This window comes from Nelusetta ayraudi, unplaced genomic scaffold, assembly GCF_046127955.1.
Source record: "Nelusetta ayraudi isolate G7.1 ecotype Tasmania unplaced genomic scaffold, CSIRO-AGI_Nayr_v1 ptg000071l, whole genome shotgun sequence".
Classification (NCBI taxonomy): Eukaryota; Metazoa; Chordata; class Actinopteri; order Tetraodontiformes; family Monacanthidae; genus Nelusetta; species Nelusetta ayraudi.
Window position 1 is genome coordinate 1,383,741 of NW_027466121.1, and position 17,044 is coordinate 1,400,784.

General features: G+C 43.8%; 2 protein-coding genes across 2 annotated transcripts; both read right to left on the reverse strand.

Annotated features, from left to right (window-relative positions):
• Window positions 1-9,523: 9,523 nt before the first annotated feature.
• foxl1 (forkhead box L1) lies at window positions 9,524-11,116 on the reverse strand. The gene has a single exon (XM_076042588.1). The coding sequence runs from the start codon at window positions 10,994-10,996 to the stop codon at window positions 9,896-9,898; it is 1,101 nt and encodes a 366-aa protein (XP_075898703.1). The 5' UTR covers window positions 10,997-11,116; the 3' UTR covers window positions 9,524-9,895.
• A 2,931-nt stretch (window positions 11,117-14,047) lies between these two features.
• Window positions 14,048-16,055, reverse strand: acd (ACD shelterin complex subunit and telomerase recruitment factor). The gene has a single exon (XM_076042792.1). The coding sequence runs from the start codon at window positions 15,941-15,943 to the stop codon at window positions 14,264-14,266; it is 1,680 nt and encodes a 559-aa protein (XP_075898907.1). The 5' UTR covers window positions 15,944-16,055; the 3' UTR covers window positions 14,048-14,263.
• Between the last annotated feature and the right edge of the window lie 989 nt (window positions 16,056-17,044).

Genomic DNA, 17,044 nt, shown 5'->3' on the forward strand with positions numbered 1-17,044 from the left:
GATCTTGTATATTTTGGTCTATATTGACACTGTTTCCACTGTTTCGACTTGAAAGTTGAACTCGTTGAATCAGTTGATGTCACCTTGAGCTTGTGACGGTAATTGAAACCAGACAGAAGCAAGCAGGTGAAATAAGAGCCACCACAGCTCTAAAGCTGCAGCCCAGCCCCAGGGTTCATTCAATTTAAGATGTTTTCATTCATTCATCAATAGATTAAACAGCATACGCGTAAAATACAACAGAATTGAAACAGGCCAAAGACTTTTGTTTATTCACCTTGTCTAGAAAATAATACAGATATTATCACGTTGCTTTATTTTTACTGAAACAATATTTTGCATTCCGAAGGTTGGCAACATTTTTTCTCGTTGCTGCTTCTCTCTTTACGTTCTGTACAATTCTGAAACGAGATTGCAATTGTTCGGTATTTACTGTGTTCATGGACTGGCAGCAAGTTTCTTGCACATTGTTGACACACCTCTACTTACTACTAAAAGTTAGGTTAGAGTTAAAGGTGCCTCACTTCCCCACCACCACCACCACCAAAGCTACGAATTGTATGTCTTTCTTGACAGGATGGCCTGAAACTCTGTAAACCCGACAGCGTGTATATGCCTGTGTCACGGAGAGCAGGGTGTTGATTGGGAGCCCTCCGTAGCGGCACAATGTGCTGGAGTGTTCCAGTGTTTGAGGTTTGGTCCGAGCTGCCTGCTCGCTGCCATTTCCAGCGGTGTGTATAAATAAACAGCAGTCACGCTGGCCTCGCTCTGATTGGATGCCGCGTAATGAGCTGTGAAAGACTACTCAGCAGTGTCACACCATTAAGACCGTTGGACGTATAATTAATACCAGACCTGAACACACGTGTCATTGTAGACCTGCTTTATGTCGCTGTTTTGTTTTTTTTTTCTTCTATTTTTGAGGGTTTTTTTGGTCTTTGTATCTATCAAGCCATACTCACATGTGAAGCCAATTGTTTCTGTCCAAAAACAAATATGTTTTCTGAAGATTCCCTGTGTTTGAGTCGCTGCATTTTTAAGAACTACACACCATTCAAGCGTCCCCTCCCCTAATGGATCAGTGATACTAGGACGTTTCCCCATTTTCTTTGTGTGTGGCATCTAATAATATGAACCTCAGTGACCCTTGGGTCAGATGGGTACAGACATAAGGGTAACTTCAGTTATTTATGTGTGTGGATTGAGTGAATGAGGTCAAGAAATATTGCATGGCAGGGAAAATCTCAGCTTCATTTTCAGCATGCACATGTACTGGTATGTGAGTGAAAGGGGGGCGAAACATCTGTTCAATGAATGAAAGCCTATTATGTCACAGCCTGTGTGTGCACACTTATTGGCTGCATCATTGAGAAATACAGACAAGTGACAGGTTTTCACTTCAACAAGTTCTCCATCACTTCACTGGCTGGTTTTACGCAGTCCTGGTAGCCACCCAAAGGGATCTGGAAACCTCTGAGATCAAGTTGTTCTGGTGTCATAAAGCTATTACGACCAGTCATGTCTTGATTGGCGCCTGCAATGCATCTAGAATTAGACTTTCAAGGCTGTAAATTGCGCTGCAGGTGGCCAATTATTAATAATCCATATCGGTTTCAGCTGTCAATGTCATTGTGTTTTGTTGTTTTTTTTGTTTTTTTTTACTATCACACTACAATCCCACCATTTCATCACCCCAATGTCACTTCGCCCCAGTGTTGTTCAATGGATTTCCTGTTGAACTCGAGCTCTCCTGCAACACAAACATACACGACCCATCTCATCACGACTCGCCATTCTGAGTTGTCAAGTCTTCTGTCTTCGCACACTAGAACAAGAGGGACCAGCACGATTCACGTGCACAAACACAGCTGGGGGCGCCACGCGTGCAAAAAAAAAAGAAGAAGTGAAAAAAAAACGAAAGAAAAAAAAAGGTTTATTGATGTATTTCATAGTGGAGGCACACTGACACCAACTAACAACACTGTACATACAAACACGGCGATGATGCATTCGCGGCCGCCCCGATAATAACATGTTCAGCAAACATGTCGGATTTGCATGAGACCAGCTGCGCGGTATAAATCTTCTCTTGTTATGCTAAAGCTGGAGTGCTCAAATGAAATGTGTGTATATTAGCCTGTGTGTGTGTGTGTGTGTGTGTGCGTGCGTGCGCGTGTGCAAAACACAATTCTGTTGCAACAGAATTCCCTCTTAACGCTTGTGTGTGTGCGCTTGTGTGTGTGTGTGTGTGTGTGTGTGTGTGTGTGTGTGTGTGTGTGTGTACGTGCACGCGCACGCACAGCAGGGTGGTGGCCCGAAGTGAGCCTGTGATGCAGCACCACTTCCTCCTGGATTAAGTGTTAGTCAGGGTGGTCCCAGTGTGGGGGAGGTAATCCTGCTGCTGTGTACAAGTCCTCCTGCCAGTGTTCGTATACACAGAGAAAGAAACACACACACACACACACACACACACACCGAGAGAGAGGGAGAGAGAGTGAGAGAGAGAGAGAGAGAGAGAGAGAGAGAGAGAGAGAGAGAGAGAGAGAGAGAGAGAGAGAGATCTCATGAGACTCTGGATATTTATTTACAGTTGGAGCAAGCAAAGCCACAGCGATGTTGACGATGAAACGTTTTGATGAGAGCCGTATTTCACTGGCTGGCCGGCCGGCTCGTTGCTGAAGCCCCCAGAGTGACGCCATCAACTGCGGGATGGGACATATTTGGGATTTATAGAAGTTTTGTTTTGGGGTTGGGGTTTTTTTGGGGTTTTTTTTGGCAAATGTTGCTTTGACCGCAACACACGCAGGTTCGGCACTGAGTAAATATTTGTTTCTCCGTGTTACAAAACCCCCTTCAGAATGTATTTGTGTATCAAATGATCCGAAATCACATTCTTCTCTCGTACTGGGCTCGAGTTTCCAACAGGTGAAGAGCTTTATCCGTTTACTTGGGGCTGTGAAATTTAGCCGTACGTCCTTATTTTCTGCTTAAATGCATTTACTCATAAATCAAGCCAAATCTTACACACTGGACATAGTTAGTTTCTATCAGGGTAGACTAAAAAGTCATGAATGAACCTTGAAATGGATCAAACACTTTATCCATCATCCTATAGGGGTCACCAACAATTTTGAATCTGAGAGCTACTTCAGGGGTACTGAGTCTTACCAACCACTTAGCTACACTTTTCTAAAATAACACATTTTCTCAGTTAGCCTTTAGTTATATAATATTATTATACATCCATCCATTTTCATTATTATTAGTAGGAATAGTAGTAGCAGTCGTAGTATTAATGATACTCATTTATGTGAAGACACTGATCACATTAAGCCAGTTCTCACGATGAGGCCTGGGGCCTCTCTTTGTGGAGTTTGCATGTTCTCTGCGTGTCTGCTTGGGTTCTCTCCAGGTTCTCCGGCTTCCTCCATTGTCCAAAAACATGCACTTGAGGTGAACTGGGAATTCCGAGTCATAGGATTCGAGTCCAGAGAGATTGCGAAGGGACCAAAATGATCTCAGCCACCGACCGAGAGGAATCATCGTCAAACCCGACTTCTCCCCCGGTCAGAAGTCGCGTCATTAGCTGATCAAAGGCTCTCGGCCGTCTTGCTCTTCCTTCTTCCTCCCCCAGAGTCATATTGCAATCCACCTTGACTCCAGGACGTCCTTTTTGTTTGTTTGTTGCACAACCGTCTCACTGTCCCCAGCAAATCTTTTGATTATCAGCGAAGCTCTCCAAGCCTCAAGTCTTTCTGCAGAGCGCTGGGGAAGAGCGGGCAAGTCCCACAACGAAGCCAGACAAAAACAGATGCAACTGCATCTCCTTGTGCTCCGGAGACATAAATATTGCAGGATACAACTGCTTGTGCTCTCTATCTCTTTGGTCATTGATGTCGCTGCTGGGATGGGTCTCTCAGGAAGGAGCTGCTGGCCTCATCCTGCCAGAGTTCAGCTGCGCGGTCGAAGGGCTGAGCAGGTGGCCGTCAGCCAGTCCTTCTCTTCCATCCTGTTTAGCTTGTATTCAATTCTTTTCTGTAAAATAAGCAGTTTTTTTCTCTCTCTCTCTTTTTTTGCTCGCCGCTCACGTGTGGTCCCCTCCGTTCGTCTTGTCTTTGGCCTGTGTTTCATGAGGAAAACGAGGAGGACGAGATGTCGCTCGGTTATTGCTAGAAATTTGTTGTGGGTTGTTTTCATGTGTCGCTGCTTTTGCCTTTTCAATCATTGGAACTGCTTTCCACGCCGATTGAGCCGTACCAGCGTCAAACGAAGAATTAAAACATGTTACCCTTTTCCCAGTCCACCATTTCCTCCTCCACTTCTTGTTGGACCAGGACTTCACTGACTTGAACCGGTACAAAGTACATTTTTGCACTTATTTTCAGTAGGGATGCACCGATACCAGTATCGAGCATTGGTACCGATACCGAGGTTGAGTACTCTATTCGTACTTGTAAAATACTTGCTGATACCACAACACCGATACCAGTGGCAAATGGATATATATGACAATTTTGTTAAATTTGTGTTTGTACTGCAGTGACAATTGTATCACCAGTGGAGAAAAAAAATAAATCAAAGTAATTCTACAATGTGTAATGACTCATTAAGTATCGTGAGTAGTGAAAAGCAAGTACTCGTACTCATTCTGTAAAAAAGTGGTATCGGTACATCCCTAATTTTCTGGCATACTTTATTATAAATCCCAAGGAAATGGCAGCTTGTCCAATGGGCTAAGTGGCATCTGAAATCTTTATCATATTTTTTTTTAATGTGATACCACAATATAGTAAAGTATCCACCGACTTCAGCACCTCCCAGACAGAAGCAGGTTTTCCGAGACACATCCAGCAATGGCCGGATTTCTGCCACCTTCCTGTTTTTGATTACGACTCTTTTACTAGCTCCATATTTTTTCTGCCTGCGCATCAGTCGGCACACGTGTCGCTGCCCCAACCGCGTATACCTGTGTCTGTTTTTGTCCAGGTTGTGAATAACATCGGCACGGTTCCGAAGGCCTCTCGGAAAACCGTCTCCATGTATAGAGCGCCGTGCCAGGAAACCTAACTTGATTAGCAGTTAATGTGGCCTGAACCCAGCCCATCAATCTTCATTATTGCCCCGCCCTCCCCCTGGTGCTGAGTGTGTATTTGGACAAGTGTAGCTGGTTTATGTAGAGAGTGAAAAAATATAATAAACACTTGGATTAGGGGGGCCTTTTGAAGCAGCGAGCTATAAGCTGTGTGATTTAGCGTTGGGCCGAGACTTGATTGCACATCAAACAGAAACAAGGACACTCTGCGGTGTTGCAGCCCCGTATCGTTCTGTGTGGCATGCTTAACACGGGGCTTTTTTGTAAATACAAGTCATGATAATAAAGGTTTAACTATCAACCTCAAACACACTCACCAACCGAGTGCAACTGCCTCAGTGTGGACCGACTACACAGCATTTCCAAAACAGTCTCTCTCTCTCTCTCTCACTCTCGGAGAAACTTTGGAGACTTATTAAAACCTGGTGAGGAATGAGAAAAGTATCAGAAGCCTTTGTCGCTGAAGTCTGGTATTAATTGTGATTTAAATGCTCCAGAAACTGTGTTTTGGTCGACTTGGTCTCCGAAATGATGGGTGACGTAATGTGTAGGTGTGATTCTCTGTGGATTCTCAAGCCATGGTGTCATATGGAGGGTAATATGAGGTGTATTCATTTCGGGTGGACCGACTGATGTCCTAGGTATGAAATGCACGGCCCGCCACTACTTAAACAGAAGCTCAAAATTTCAATCCCTGATAACTCCACCTCTGCTTCCTGTCTTTTTTTTCTTTCTTTTAGTCAGTGCCACTGCCTCTAAACCATAGTTGTCAAACTCTGGCCCGCGGGCCAAATTGGGCCCACTGTGTCATTATATTTGGCTCGCGAGGCAATACAAAGTCACTGCGAGAGCTGCCAATATTATACAACCGCTAAAACTACAAATCCCACTTGCGCTTGCTTTTTCTAAATTTTTCCACACTCTTCTTTGCTCTGGACTCTTGACCCCAAACACTTCAAGATCCTCCACCTTCTTCGTTTCAACTTCCTGTCCCCTCGCTACCTTTCTTTGCATTAAAGACCAAACCGTTTCTGTTTGCCTCTGGCTTCCGTCCAACTTCCTACCACGTGGGACCAAAAGACTTGAGAGCATATTCGTAAAAGACTTGTCTATTTTTCTGCTCTCTGTGAGTAATAACAGCAGACGCACACTCAACCTGAGGGAAGCTTATACAACCGACATTCTGACCAAACACACACACTTGCAGTCTGGTGGGTCTCTGTCTTGTTCAGACAGGAAGTGAAGCCTTTTTTGTTTTAGGTTTGTTTGGATTTAATAGTCTGGTTTTGGGCAGTAATGGCCGGATGACTGACTGAACAGAGGTAGAGAATGTTTATTAAGAATGTTTATTTCCGACTCTAGAAATATGGCCAAAAGGTGCACTGTACTAACAAGGTAATAACAACAGCTGTTTTAATAGTTAATATACATGCGACTTGTAAGGAACATGAACCGCAGACGGTTGCAATATGTAGAAAAAGAGAGAGAGAACCGCACTGTGCAAATTCTGTTCTCTCTAAAAGTCAAGTGCTGTCTATTTTCCTTAGACTGGAGGGAAAGCAAACATTTCCTCAGTATCTCACGTCAGAACTGTCTGGACTGATGAACAGTTCAGACAGTTTAAGAGGCAGAAGCAAAATATGTGCTTTTGTAATTTTATTAAAAATAAAATTCAAGTATCTCACGAATGACTAGAGTATGTTTGAGTAGAAATGTTGTGTTTATATGTAATATGTATACATATATATGTGTGTGTATATGCATTTATATATCTATATCAATATACATATCTATGTATATACACACATATATGTATACATATACATACATATATATGTATATATACATATATATACTCGTATATCCATATATATATATATATATATATATATATATATATATATATATATATATATATACATATATATATATATATATATATATATATATATACATACATAAATATAGATATAGATATCTATACATACATACACACATGCTTTTATACCTGTTAAGTCACACCCCTGTATTGCTAAATAAGATACACTACCATTATATGATTTTATGATCATAACATTGCTTTCTGGATTATGCTCTATAATGATTTTTTTTTTCTCTCCATTGAATCTGTTTAATTTCAATTTCCAATTGGACACACAGGAAGTTTCCACGATGACAACCAAAACTGATTATTATTTCTCTTATCATTATTGTTTAGCTACATCAAAACAATAAATATATTTTAAAGCTACAGTCCAAATTGAACACTACAACCACCAGCTAATTGTTCAATGTCACAGGAGCACATCCTGATGAGGGAGTATCCAGGGGGCGGTGCTCACAACCAAGGTCCAAAGAAACACAAGTTTATTGACTGATTGGAGTGAAACTAGATCATATTGTGGAGAGGCCAGACTGTTGCTGGCCATCGGATCTCAAAGACCTCAACTCACCAGTTTGTTTTCTCTGGCAACAAACACACTGCGAACCTTCCCTTGCAATCTCATGAAAATATTTTTGCTGCCCAATCGCAAAAGACGAGACAACTCCTTCACTCCTTCACAATGAGGATATCTCGGAGTTGAATCGTTATCGAAAGTGGCCTCACTCTCAAAGAGATTTAAAAAAAACAAAACTTAAATGTTCAAACTTATTTCACTCAGTCTTCTGCGCCACTCCCCTTGTTGAGGTTTTCATCAGGTTTTATTTACACGTCCAACCAAAAGAATCCCATACACAGGAAATGCTTGTGATTGAGTTCCTCTCCTCAAACGTGGGGAAGTTTATTTATTTCAACAAACATTCTGGAGTTGCAAAGCGCTGGCTTTGCACATGAGTCCGTGCACGCGCGCGCGTGTGTGTGTGTGTGTGTGTGTGTGTGTGTGTGTGTGTGTGCACGCCCCCGAGGTTTATATTTAGATTCTGTCAGCAGAACTCTTGTTTCACGCAGGTGTCATTCTACTGCAAATTCACTCTGGACAGTTTGTGCCCACAAAGACCCAACAGTAACGGCAGCTTCCTTCAGTGTTGGAACTGATGAATGTCAGACTTTCTCAAGAGTGAAAACAGGTAAGAGGAGGAGGTAATGACTGGCAGCCTCCGCACTCTGGAGTTTTTCTTTTTTTTTTTTTTTTTTTAAATGAATGTCCTGACAACGCAGGCAGCGTTATGTGCTGAGCAAAGATCACGCCTGTTGTTTAGAGACTCATAAAGGACCTATTGGGTGGCTCATAATTTTTTATTTTTTTTTTTGGTCCAACTTTAATGACTCAATCCTCTTGAGCAATTCTCTCTGCTGGTCTCAGAATATCGTACGCTTACATGAGTTTAGTTTTGCTGGACAACCCGTGTCCATGTGATGCATTTAAGTATACAAAGAGTTTATTGTAGTTTCACTGAATGATTATAGATAGAGTGGGTGCTCCCTCTCTTAACTAAGCAACAGTTGTTATAAATGCATTCATTTGATCGTTTTGGAATTCATAGCAAGAACACTGGCATTTCTGAGCACTGCACTAATGGATTCTTCAGGTGAAGTCCCTTGAGACTGTGAATGTAAACAGCAATATATAACGTATATAACAAGTGTTGCTTAGTTAGAGTTCAAGCACTCTCTCTATTCATAATCATTTGGTCAAACTAGAATACACTCTTAATAGTTTACATGTGATTTTTTTTTCCCCAAAATGCATGACATGATGGATGATTACAAACTAAAATAAACTTCTCACACAAAACATGTTCATTACATAACCAAGGCTTTTTTTTTAAAAAACATGAACTTCAATGCAGGCTGATTTGCAAAATAGGAAAGAATAATACTTTTAATTAATGTACTGGTCAGTCAATGGCAATACATTCATTGTGTGAGTATTCGTCACCATTATGAGCAAAGGTCATGCATATGCAAGCTTTTCCCTAAATGCTTATGTAATAAGATATTTGTCTTGGTTTTCTCAGGCACCATAGCCACTACAGTTTAAGGGCTTGTTTTGGGTTGTTGTTTTTTTTAAATCACACATGCACAAGACATACATATATACATATATACAGACTTAGTCAAAAATAATGTATACACACATCAGGAAAAGAAAAACTTGCATGATATTTCAATACCAAATTTATTCGGACATCACAAGATTAATTTAAAAAAAAAAAAAGTTACCTTTGGCCTCGACAAGTTTCCATATCAGGGGGCCATTAGTGGGCCGTTGAGCTTTGTAATCTGGCCTGCCGAACTTGAAGAAATTATACTAATAGTAAGCAAGTAATAAAATAGCTGTGGTTCATCCATTTTTTCAGTGTTTTAAGAATCATTTCAATAAAGAGCTAAATACCCTGGGGCTGCAAAGACAGATTTTGTTATAACTTTGCTGTTGTTAATTTTCAATTCACATTAAACCACATTTTCTACATACGTCATGATATATGTTTTCTCCTACGAGGTGGGTCACCAAAACACTCCATCCATCTGCTCCGGCCCCTCTGTCACATTTTACAAGCCACTGTGGCCCACCAGTCGAAAGATTTGCCCATCCCTGCTCTATATACATATGTATAGAAGCACTTGAACGTTTTTCTTTTCCTGAAGTGTGTATACATTATTTTTGGCTGACTGCGCACACACACACACACACACACACACACACACACACACACACACACACACACACACACAATCCCTGTACTGTACTTAAAATACGCGTCGAAGAAGAAAATAATCCCGAGAAGAGGGCGAGACGAAGTTGTCCAACGGTACCTAACCAATGCGAAGCCGAGTAGTAGCGAAGCCAAAGTTTCTGCTCAGTTGAAGTGCACAACTCTGTCGGGGTAGCTGACGGACAGGTAGGAGCAGAAGGGGAAGCCCATATGGAGCAGGTGATGCGGTAGACCGCCGAGGACCACCGAGGGGCCGCCAGCGGGGAGACCGGCGCTCGCTCCCGCCGACGTGCCCAGGGCTCGGTGGCGCGCCTCGCCCTCACCCTCGCCTCTCGACAGGATGCTCTCGATGCTGAAGCCCTTCTTCAGTCTGTCGAGAGACAGCGAGTCCCTCTCTCTCGTTCGCGGCTCCTGCTGCTGTTCCTGTTGCCCCTGGCGCGTCCCCACCACCGGCGGGGGCGGCGGCGGCGGTAGCGGGGGCGCGCCGGTAGGGGCGGGAAAGACACGCGCACCGCCGCTCGTCCACAGCTGCACCGGCGGGCAGGGGTCGTCGTCGCCGCTGCCGTCGCCGAGCCTCCTCCTCCACCACCCGGCGTCCACTTTCCTCCTCTCCGCGGGGAGAAGGAGGAGGTTCTGCCGCTGTTCGGAGGGGTTCAGCTCGACTAGAACCGCCTCTGAGGTCCCGGAGCCGACTTGCTGCTGCTGTTGCTGCTGCTGCCTCAAGGGCCGCGGCTCCCGGCACGGCCCAGGGCCCCTTAGCCGCTTGTGCGTCCCCGCCCCTGCTGCTTTAGGGTCGGCAGGGTCCCGCTGCTGGCCCCTCGTTTTCCTCTTCCTCCGCCGGTAGTTGCCATTCTCAAACATATCCAGGCACTTCGTGTCCAGCGTCCAGTAGCTGCCCTTACCGGGGCGGCCCTTCTCCCGCGGCACTTTGATGAAGCAGTCGTTGAGGGAGAGGTTGTGCCGGATGGAGTTCTGCCAGCCCTGCTTGTTGTCATGGTAGAAGGGGAACCGCTCCATGATGTACTGGTAGATGCCACTGAGGGTGGCGCGCTGCTCCGGAGCGCTCTTGATGGCCATGGCGATGAGGGCGATGTAGCTGTAGGGCGGCTTCTGCAGGGGCTCCTGGCGGTGGGCCGACACCAGGCTCAGGCCCCCCGCCGCCGCCGGCATGACCCCTGCCCCGTCCCGCCCGTACAGATAGAGCAGCGACGGGGCGGGGAGAGTCAGCGCCGGGTAGAGACTCATGCTCGCTGCCGGAGTGAGGGGAGTGAGTCCCGGCCGGGGAAAGGAGTTGAGGAGGCTTGCCTCTCTCTCACCCTGAGCTCCTCTAAACCCCCACTGAGTGGCTCCCCGGCCGGCCTCATGAGATGTGGAGGGCCCCCCCTCCCAACCTCCCCCAAGAAAATGTTAATAATTGTTGTACGTTTGCGATGTTATGTTGACTTTGCACTGGGAAATAAATTGTCCATCATAAACAGTCGGCAGCGTTCTCAGCCCACCCACATTAATTAAAATTTCATTGCGCCGAAAGTCCCGAAAGTGCAACCCACCGCCCCACCACCTCCCCAACCCCACCCACCCACTCACCCACTCCCGCTCACAACCAATGACTTGCCTTCCTTCTTATTCCCCCTCATCTGTTTATAGAATTAGTCGCTTGATAAGTCTGCCCACCCAGGTTGAATCAAGCTGTGTTTATTTGGAAAAAAATTTCCGGGCACCCAATACATAAACGCACTGATGTGCTGTTTGAAATATCACGTCCACCCTTGACGCTGAGTTGCTCACACAGAGAGAACAAGCAAACATTGCCGAGGCCTCTCTCTCTTTTTTTCCCCCTGTGAATTGCTGAGAGGCGGGGTCGGGGGGGAATCAAATAAATGAAGAAATCCTTGTAGTTCTTTCTTGTTTTGTTTTTTCCCATCCAACCGGGCGAGATGACGGTCAGCGATTTTATCCAACCAGTATTTGTCTGATGGCATTCTTAGACACGAGAGACAATATACAACAATAATTGTTTGCGACTTGGAGAAAGATTGCGGTTGTTAATATTTGAATGAAGAGTCATCTGTTCTTAATCTTGAGCATCTGAGAGTTAATTGAGATGATAAAAAAAAATCATATTTATAGAGTTTTATGATTGATCCGGTGCATCAGAAATGATTATGGATGGGTTGTAATATCATGTGTACACTAGTGTTTCAATTCATGCACAGCCGGGCTGACCGGCTGTGCATGAATTGAACTATCACATTTGCATCACAGAACACAACATTTACACTGCTACAGAAGTCGGATCATTAAATTCATTTCATACTTTCACAGTGTCATAAAAAACTGAACTTGGTGAGCTTTACTCCTGCTCACGCTGGGATACATCAATAAATTATTCAATCAGATTGTGCAGGCATGAAATAGACAATCTACATGTTATCTAAACACAGACTTGGTTGACATAGTTCTTATATATTTATCCAGCCAGTTAAATTCACGGTGCTCTGAACTGGTTCTGGAAAACCAAAGACAAGATGCCATCCCACTGAATTAAGAGCAACCTCTATATTCTTCATCACTCAGTCAAGCTACATTTAGTAATTGATATTAAAAGGGCTGATATAGATTATAATTTGAACAAAGTTGAGAGATTTTTAGACACTTTATAAAAATGTGTTTATTAATATGTTAATATTTTATTTTTTGCAAAGGATGACTGTTTTGTGTAAAAAAACAAAACAAACAAACATTGTCAAAAGCGGTACATTTAGATTATTATTAATTTTTTTTTACCAGTAAGAATCTTTTCAGTAGAATTTGCAGTGTCAATTCACAGTTTAATTTACAATTTTTTTTTCTATAGTTCTTGCAAGTCTCAAATGATCTAATGAAAGGTCGGCGCATATTGCCTTAGAAGGACAACATGGACCGTATATTATTTGTAGATGCGTGCATGATGCTTTGCTTTATATTTTGTATTTTCCTGTTTATAGGTCAAAGGAGGATTATAACAACTTTACAAGTGCACACAGCTGGCTCTTGATTACATTAGGAGTTTGGAGCTTTCATTGGATAAACTCACAAGTTGGTCTATTCTGTGTTTCTCTCTCTTAACAGGCAGAGTTTATTACAGAACTGAACATGTGTTCACAGGCCACATATTTGACATTTCGGAGGAAAGTCGTGTCCTGAGTAATAAAAAAAAAAAAGAAGAAAGAAAGAAAGAAAAATCTGAATTTTGTTTTCTTTATCATTACTATTATTAGAAGTAGTAGGGTGTAGGGATATTTGTTTCAAATTGTCTGAACTGTAAATATAATGAAGAGCATGTAAGGCCCAATGCAACAAAGTTAAAAAGAAAAAGATATGAGTTGCAGTAACAGTAATATTCAGTATTCTGCCACTTTATCTCTGAAGACATATTCAAAATGAGAAAAAAAGTTAGATCATAAGGTCTACTTGTTATTTACTTATGTTTTCTTTGCACTTCCTATGTGGTGTTATTTTGTTTTTATTGTTGCTGTCTCTGCTGCAAGCTGTAAAACTAAGTGGTAACTACAAACAATATCTATTTGTCTTTTACACGAAAATCATTCAATAATTCATGGTTTTTACAATAGAATCAGAGGCTAAATTTGTATTATTTTCCTTTCAAATTAAAGGTGGTGCACCTGTTTTATCAGATTTTTCTTGAAAAGACATTCGGTCACATACTGAAACTTGTAGACGGTGAACATTTGAGGAGGAAATCTGAACGAAGTCTCTCACGTCACCCTGAAGAAAAGTTCGAATCAGTTGAGTGTAGTGACATCTGCTGGACAAATACTGCGCGGTTCTAGCACCCTGTTAAGTCTGGTGCTTTGCTGCAAATCCCACAAGCTGGGAAGGTGACATTGATAAATATTTGCAGCAAATCTCTCGGGATCTTGTTGTAATAAAACGGTGTCACGTGTTTATGGGCAGAAAATAAGAATATGAGTTGCAGCTATCCACACAAAATGCTTGGCATCAAAAGGTAGCACGATGTATCTAACATGTATTTTTTGTGACAGTAGCGGGTTTCTTTCTAGATTTGTCTACATCCAATTCATTCCGTGGGGTCTGCAATAGCATCAAGGCTAAAGTAATGAGACATTAACACCAGCATTTGTATTTAATCTTATTTCATATTGTCATATCAGAGCATTCAAGATATTCATCCCATATTGTATGTTTCCCTAATATCATACACCCCCACAAAGGATATACAAATTATTTATTACCTAAAATATGACGACAAGAATACCAGCCAGATCAATAACCAAGTCAGTCTAAAATCATTCAAATAATTTCACAAGAAGCATTTTTAAAAACAACATTTTTACTTTTAACTTGTACAAAACATGATAACACTATACATAGCTGTCTTTTGGAAACATTAAATGGCTTACTCTCATACCCAATGAACGCAAAACAACTGAGATGACAAACAACTGTCAATCAAAATGTTGACGGTAAGGCGAAGCGTTCTCATTCTTGTCATGTGTCGAGTCTGTTATCGTTCTGCTTTGGAACAAGGAGATACCCGATTGCCCACTGGAGACACGATCCAGTGACTTTGAACTGGCTGAGGTCCACTAAGTTCTGTCCCGTCACTTTGTAGGAGTACGAGAACGGCGTGCCGTCACTGTGGACGCGGGGAGTGTTGGCTGAGGCCCACCGGAGACCTGAAGCCCTCTGGTGGTCGTCGTCCTCCTGCGAGGACCTGGAGCTGGCCAGTGTGTCGCAGAGCCAAGAACAAGGACTCAAGCTGAGCAGGACGTCCTCTTCTCTGTGCTCAGGTGGCAGTGGACGCTCGTCTCTTTTTCTCTTTGCCTTTCTACAATTCCCCTCCTCTGTGCCCAGGTCCAAATTCGGAGTCTCTTGATCCGAAGGCGGATGCTCTTGCGCTGCGTTCGTGCTGAGCTCATCTGTTGCGGGCGGCTCCTTTGGTGATCCCGAGTCCTTTACAGAAGTGGAGGAGACAGCAGGAACGGGATCGCTCGATGATCCCTGCGCTTTCTGGTAGGGCGTGAGGAAGCTGGGCTCCTCTTTGCCGGATTCCGCGGCTTTCTCAAGCTGTTTTAAGCGATCGCCCGGTACTTGTGTGCTGCAGTCGAATCCGGCCAGGTCGGGCCTGAACTCGGTGGTTTCGAGGGGCGACGCCTCGGAAGACGAAGAGGTGGCGCGGGGTGGAGGAAAAAGGTCCCAGGGGTTAGACAAGGGTCTAACGCTACTGTCAGCCAACTCTACAATCACGTCGTCCTGTTGAATGTTCTCCTCTGCGGAAAGAGATGATCCTTGACTAGCGTTAGGTTCGGGCTGCAGGACAGGTAGCTCTCCTATTGTCCAAGCTTCAGCATCGACCGAGGCCTGCGTGGCCTCGGTCGGTTGCGGCGGATCTCCGTGTGTGGCCTCAGAAGCAGCAGGAACCTCATTGTCTGGCTGGTTGTTGACACGCGGCTGCAGGGCGTCCTCCCCTGGGATCAGCAAACACTTAAGAGGGACGGTGAACGAGCTCTCTCCTTTATACCTCACTCTGTCAGCATCCCATCTTGTGCCAACGCAGTCCAGAGGCGAGCTGCGTCCACGCATTTCCATTATTCTCTCCTTCACACCCTCCACAGCAGACTGCATGCAGTCAAGCTGCCACTCTCCCAGCAGCTCCGTCAGGTCGAATCCACTCTGGCTCGCCTCACACTCCGGGATGTCCTGCTCCTGCATGGCCCTCCACGTCTGACAGATCTTCAGCCTGACCGAGGGCAGCGTCGTGCAGCAGGGGGTGTTGTCTTTGTCCGGACCGGCTGAAAGCGTGGTCAGCCCTCCGACGGACAGGAAGAATCTGCATTTGGTCTGCTCGGCTGCCATGTGAAACTGCAGCCGGCAGTCCCGGATGCCCACCGTGGTGTTGAGCATGCTGGTGAAGCTCTCGCGGTCCTCATGGTTTTGAACGTGCTCCCAGGCGGCTGGCGTGAGGATGGCGGGGATCCGCAGCACGTCGTCGGAGAGGAAAAGCAGCCCAGTGGGGCTGTCGGAGCCCTGGGCCTGGGATTGAGACATGTGACCCGTACCGATGACATGAGCTTTCAGTCGTATGCTGCTGCCCTGTTCTTGAGTGCCGTAACTCAAAATGACATTCTCTATCCACGGAGACACTTTGCTGCAAGAAGAGTGAGGCATGATCCCCACTGGGTCTTACTGGGTTTGAAGCTGTTCCTGTTCTTGCTCTCCGTCAGGCAGACTTTGAAGACTTGAGTAGCTTAGCCATGTGTAGGTAGAGCTTCAAATGAAAGAAAAAAATTTGAGCGTGGAGCAACAAAAGCAAAAAAAAAAAAGAAAATTCAAACTAGTGCATCAATGGCTAAACGGTGAGAAGCGAAATTAGAAAGCAACACATACACATGAACAAACTGACTGTTGCTAGCAACCCCGAGTCTTGTTTGTCTTAATTTTTCAGCAAAGGTCTTCAGATACACATCTACAGATATTACCTAAACATCGTATTACATTTGTTTAGCTTTAAGCACAGAATAAATAAATACCTCCGTACGACAGCCTTGTGGGGTGCTCGAAAACTGTGGCGGCGACCGTTTTCAAATTCAACTGTGCCGTCTTCTTCTTCTCCTTCAGGTTTTTGTGGGCAGCCTGTGCAACATACGCTGCACTACTGCCACCTTCTGGTTGTATAGGCTAGTTCCCGAGGCTCTCTAATTTTATCAAGTCAAGTAAATTTTATTGTATATCCAGCAGTTTTTCTTCAAAACAAAATATCTAATCTAAACTGTGTACAGCTTAATTTTTTTCACCTTAACGAAAATTTAGTTTGGTGTCGATTTGATGTCGTAGTTTGTTCAGCTGACAATTCATTTCAACACTGCAGCTAAAAAAGAAAGAAATAACGGAAATGACATATAATGTATTCCATTATTAAGAAATTGTATACACAATAATGCCTATAACATGAATAAAAACTCACTGCACACGCTTCTTAGATACACTTTTTTTTTTTATTGCTCTTACAACACATGCATGGTCGGGAACATTGTTTTGGTAAACACTTCCGCATCGCTGATGCTGCATTTAAAACAATCGGCAATTCTACAAATTAAACAGCTGCGACAGTACCAGCCTTTAATTTGCGGCGTACCTGACTCTTTTTAAACTTACATTTTTACAAAAACGTTTCTCTCCCTCTCATAGTAGTATCTTATCAAATAAAATGAATATACCTGTATGGCTGGTTGTGAAGGAAGCTTAATAAATAATGAAAACACGCAATAG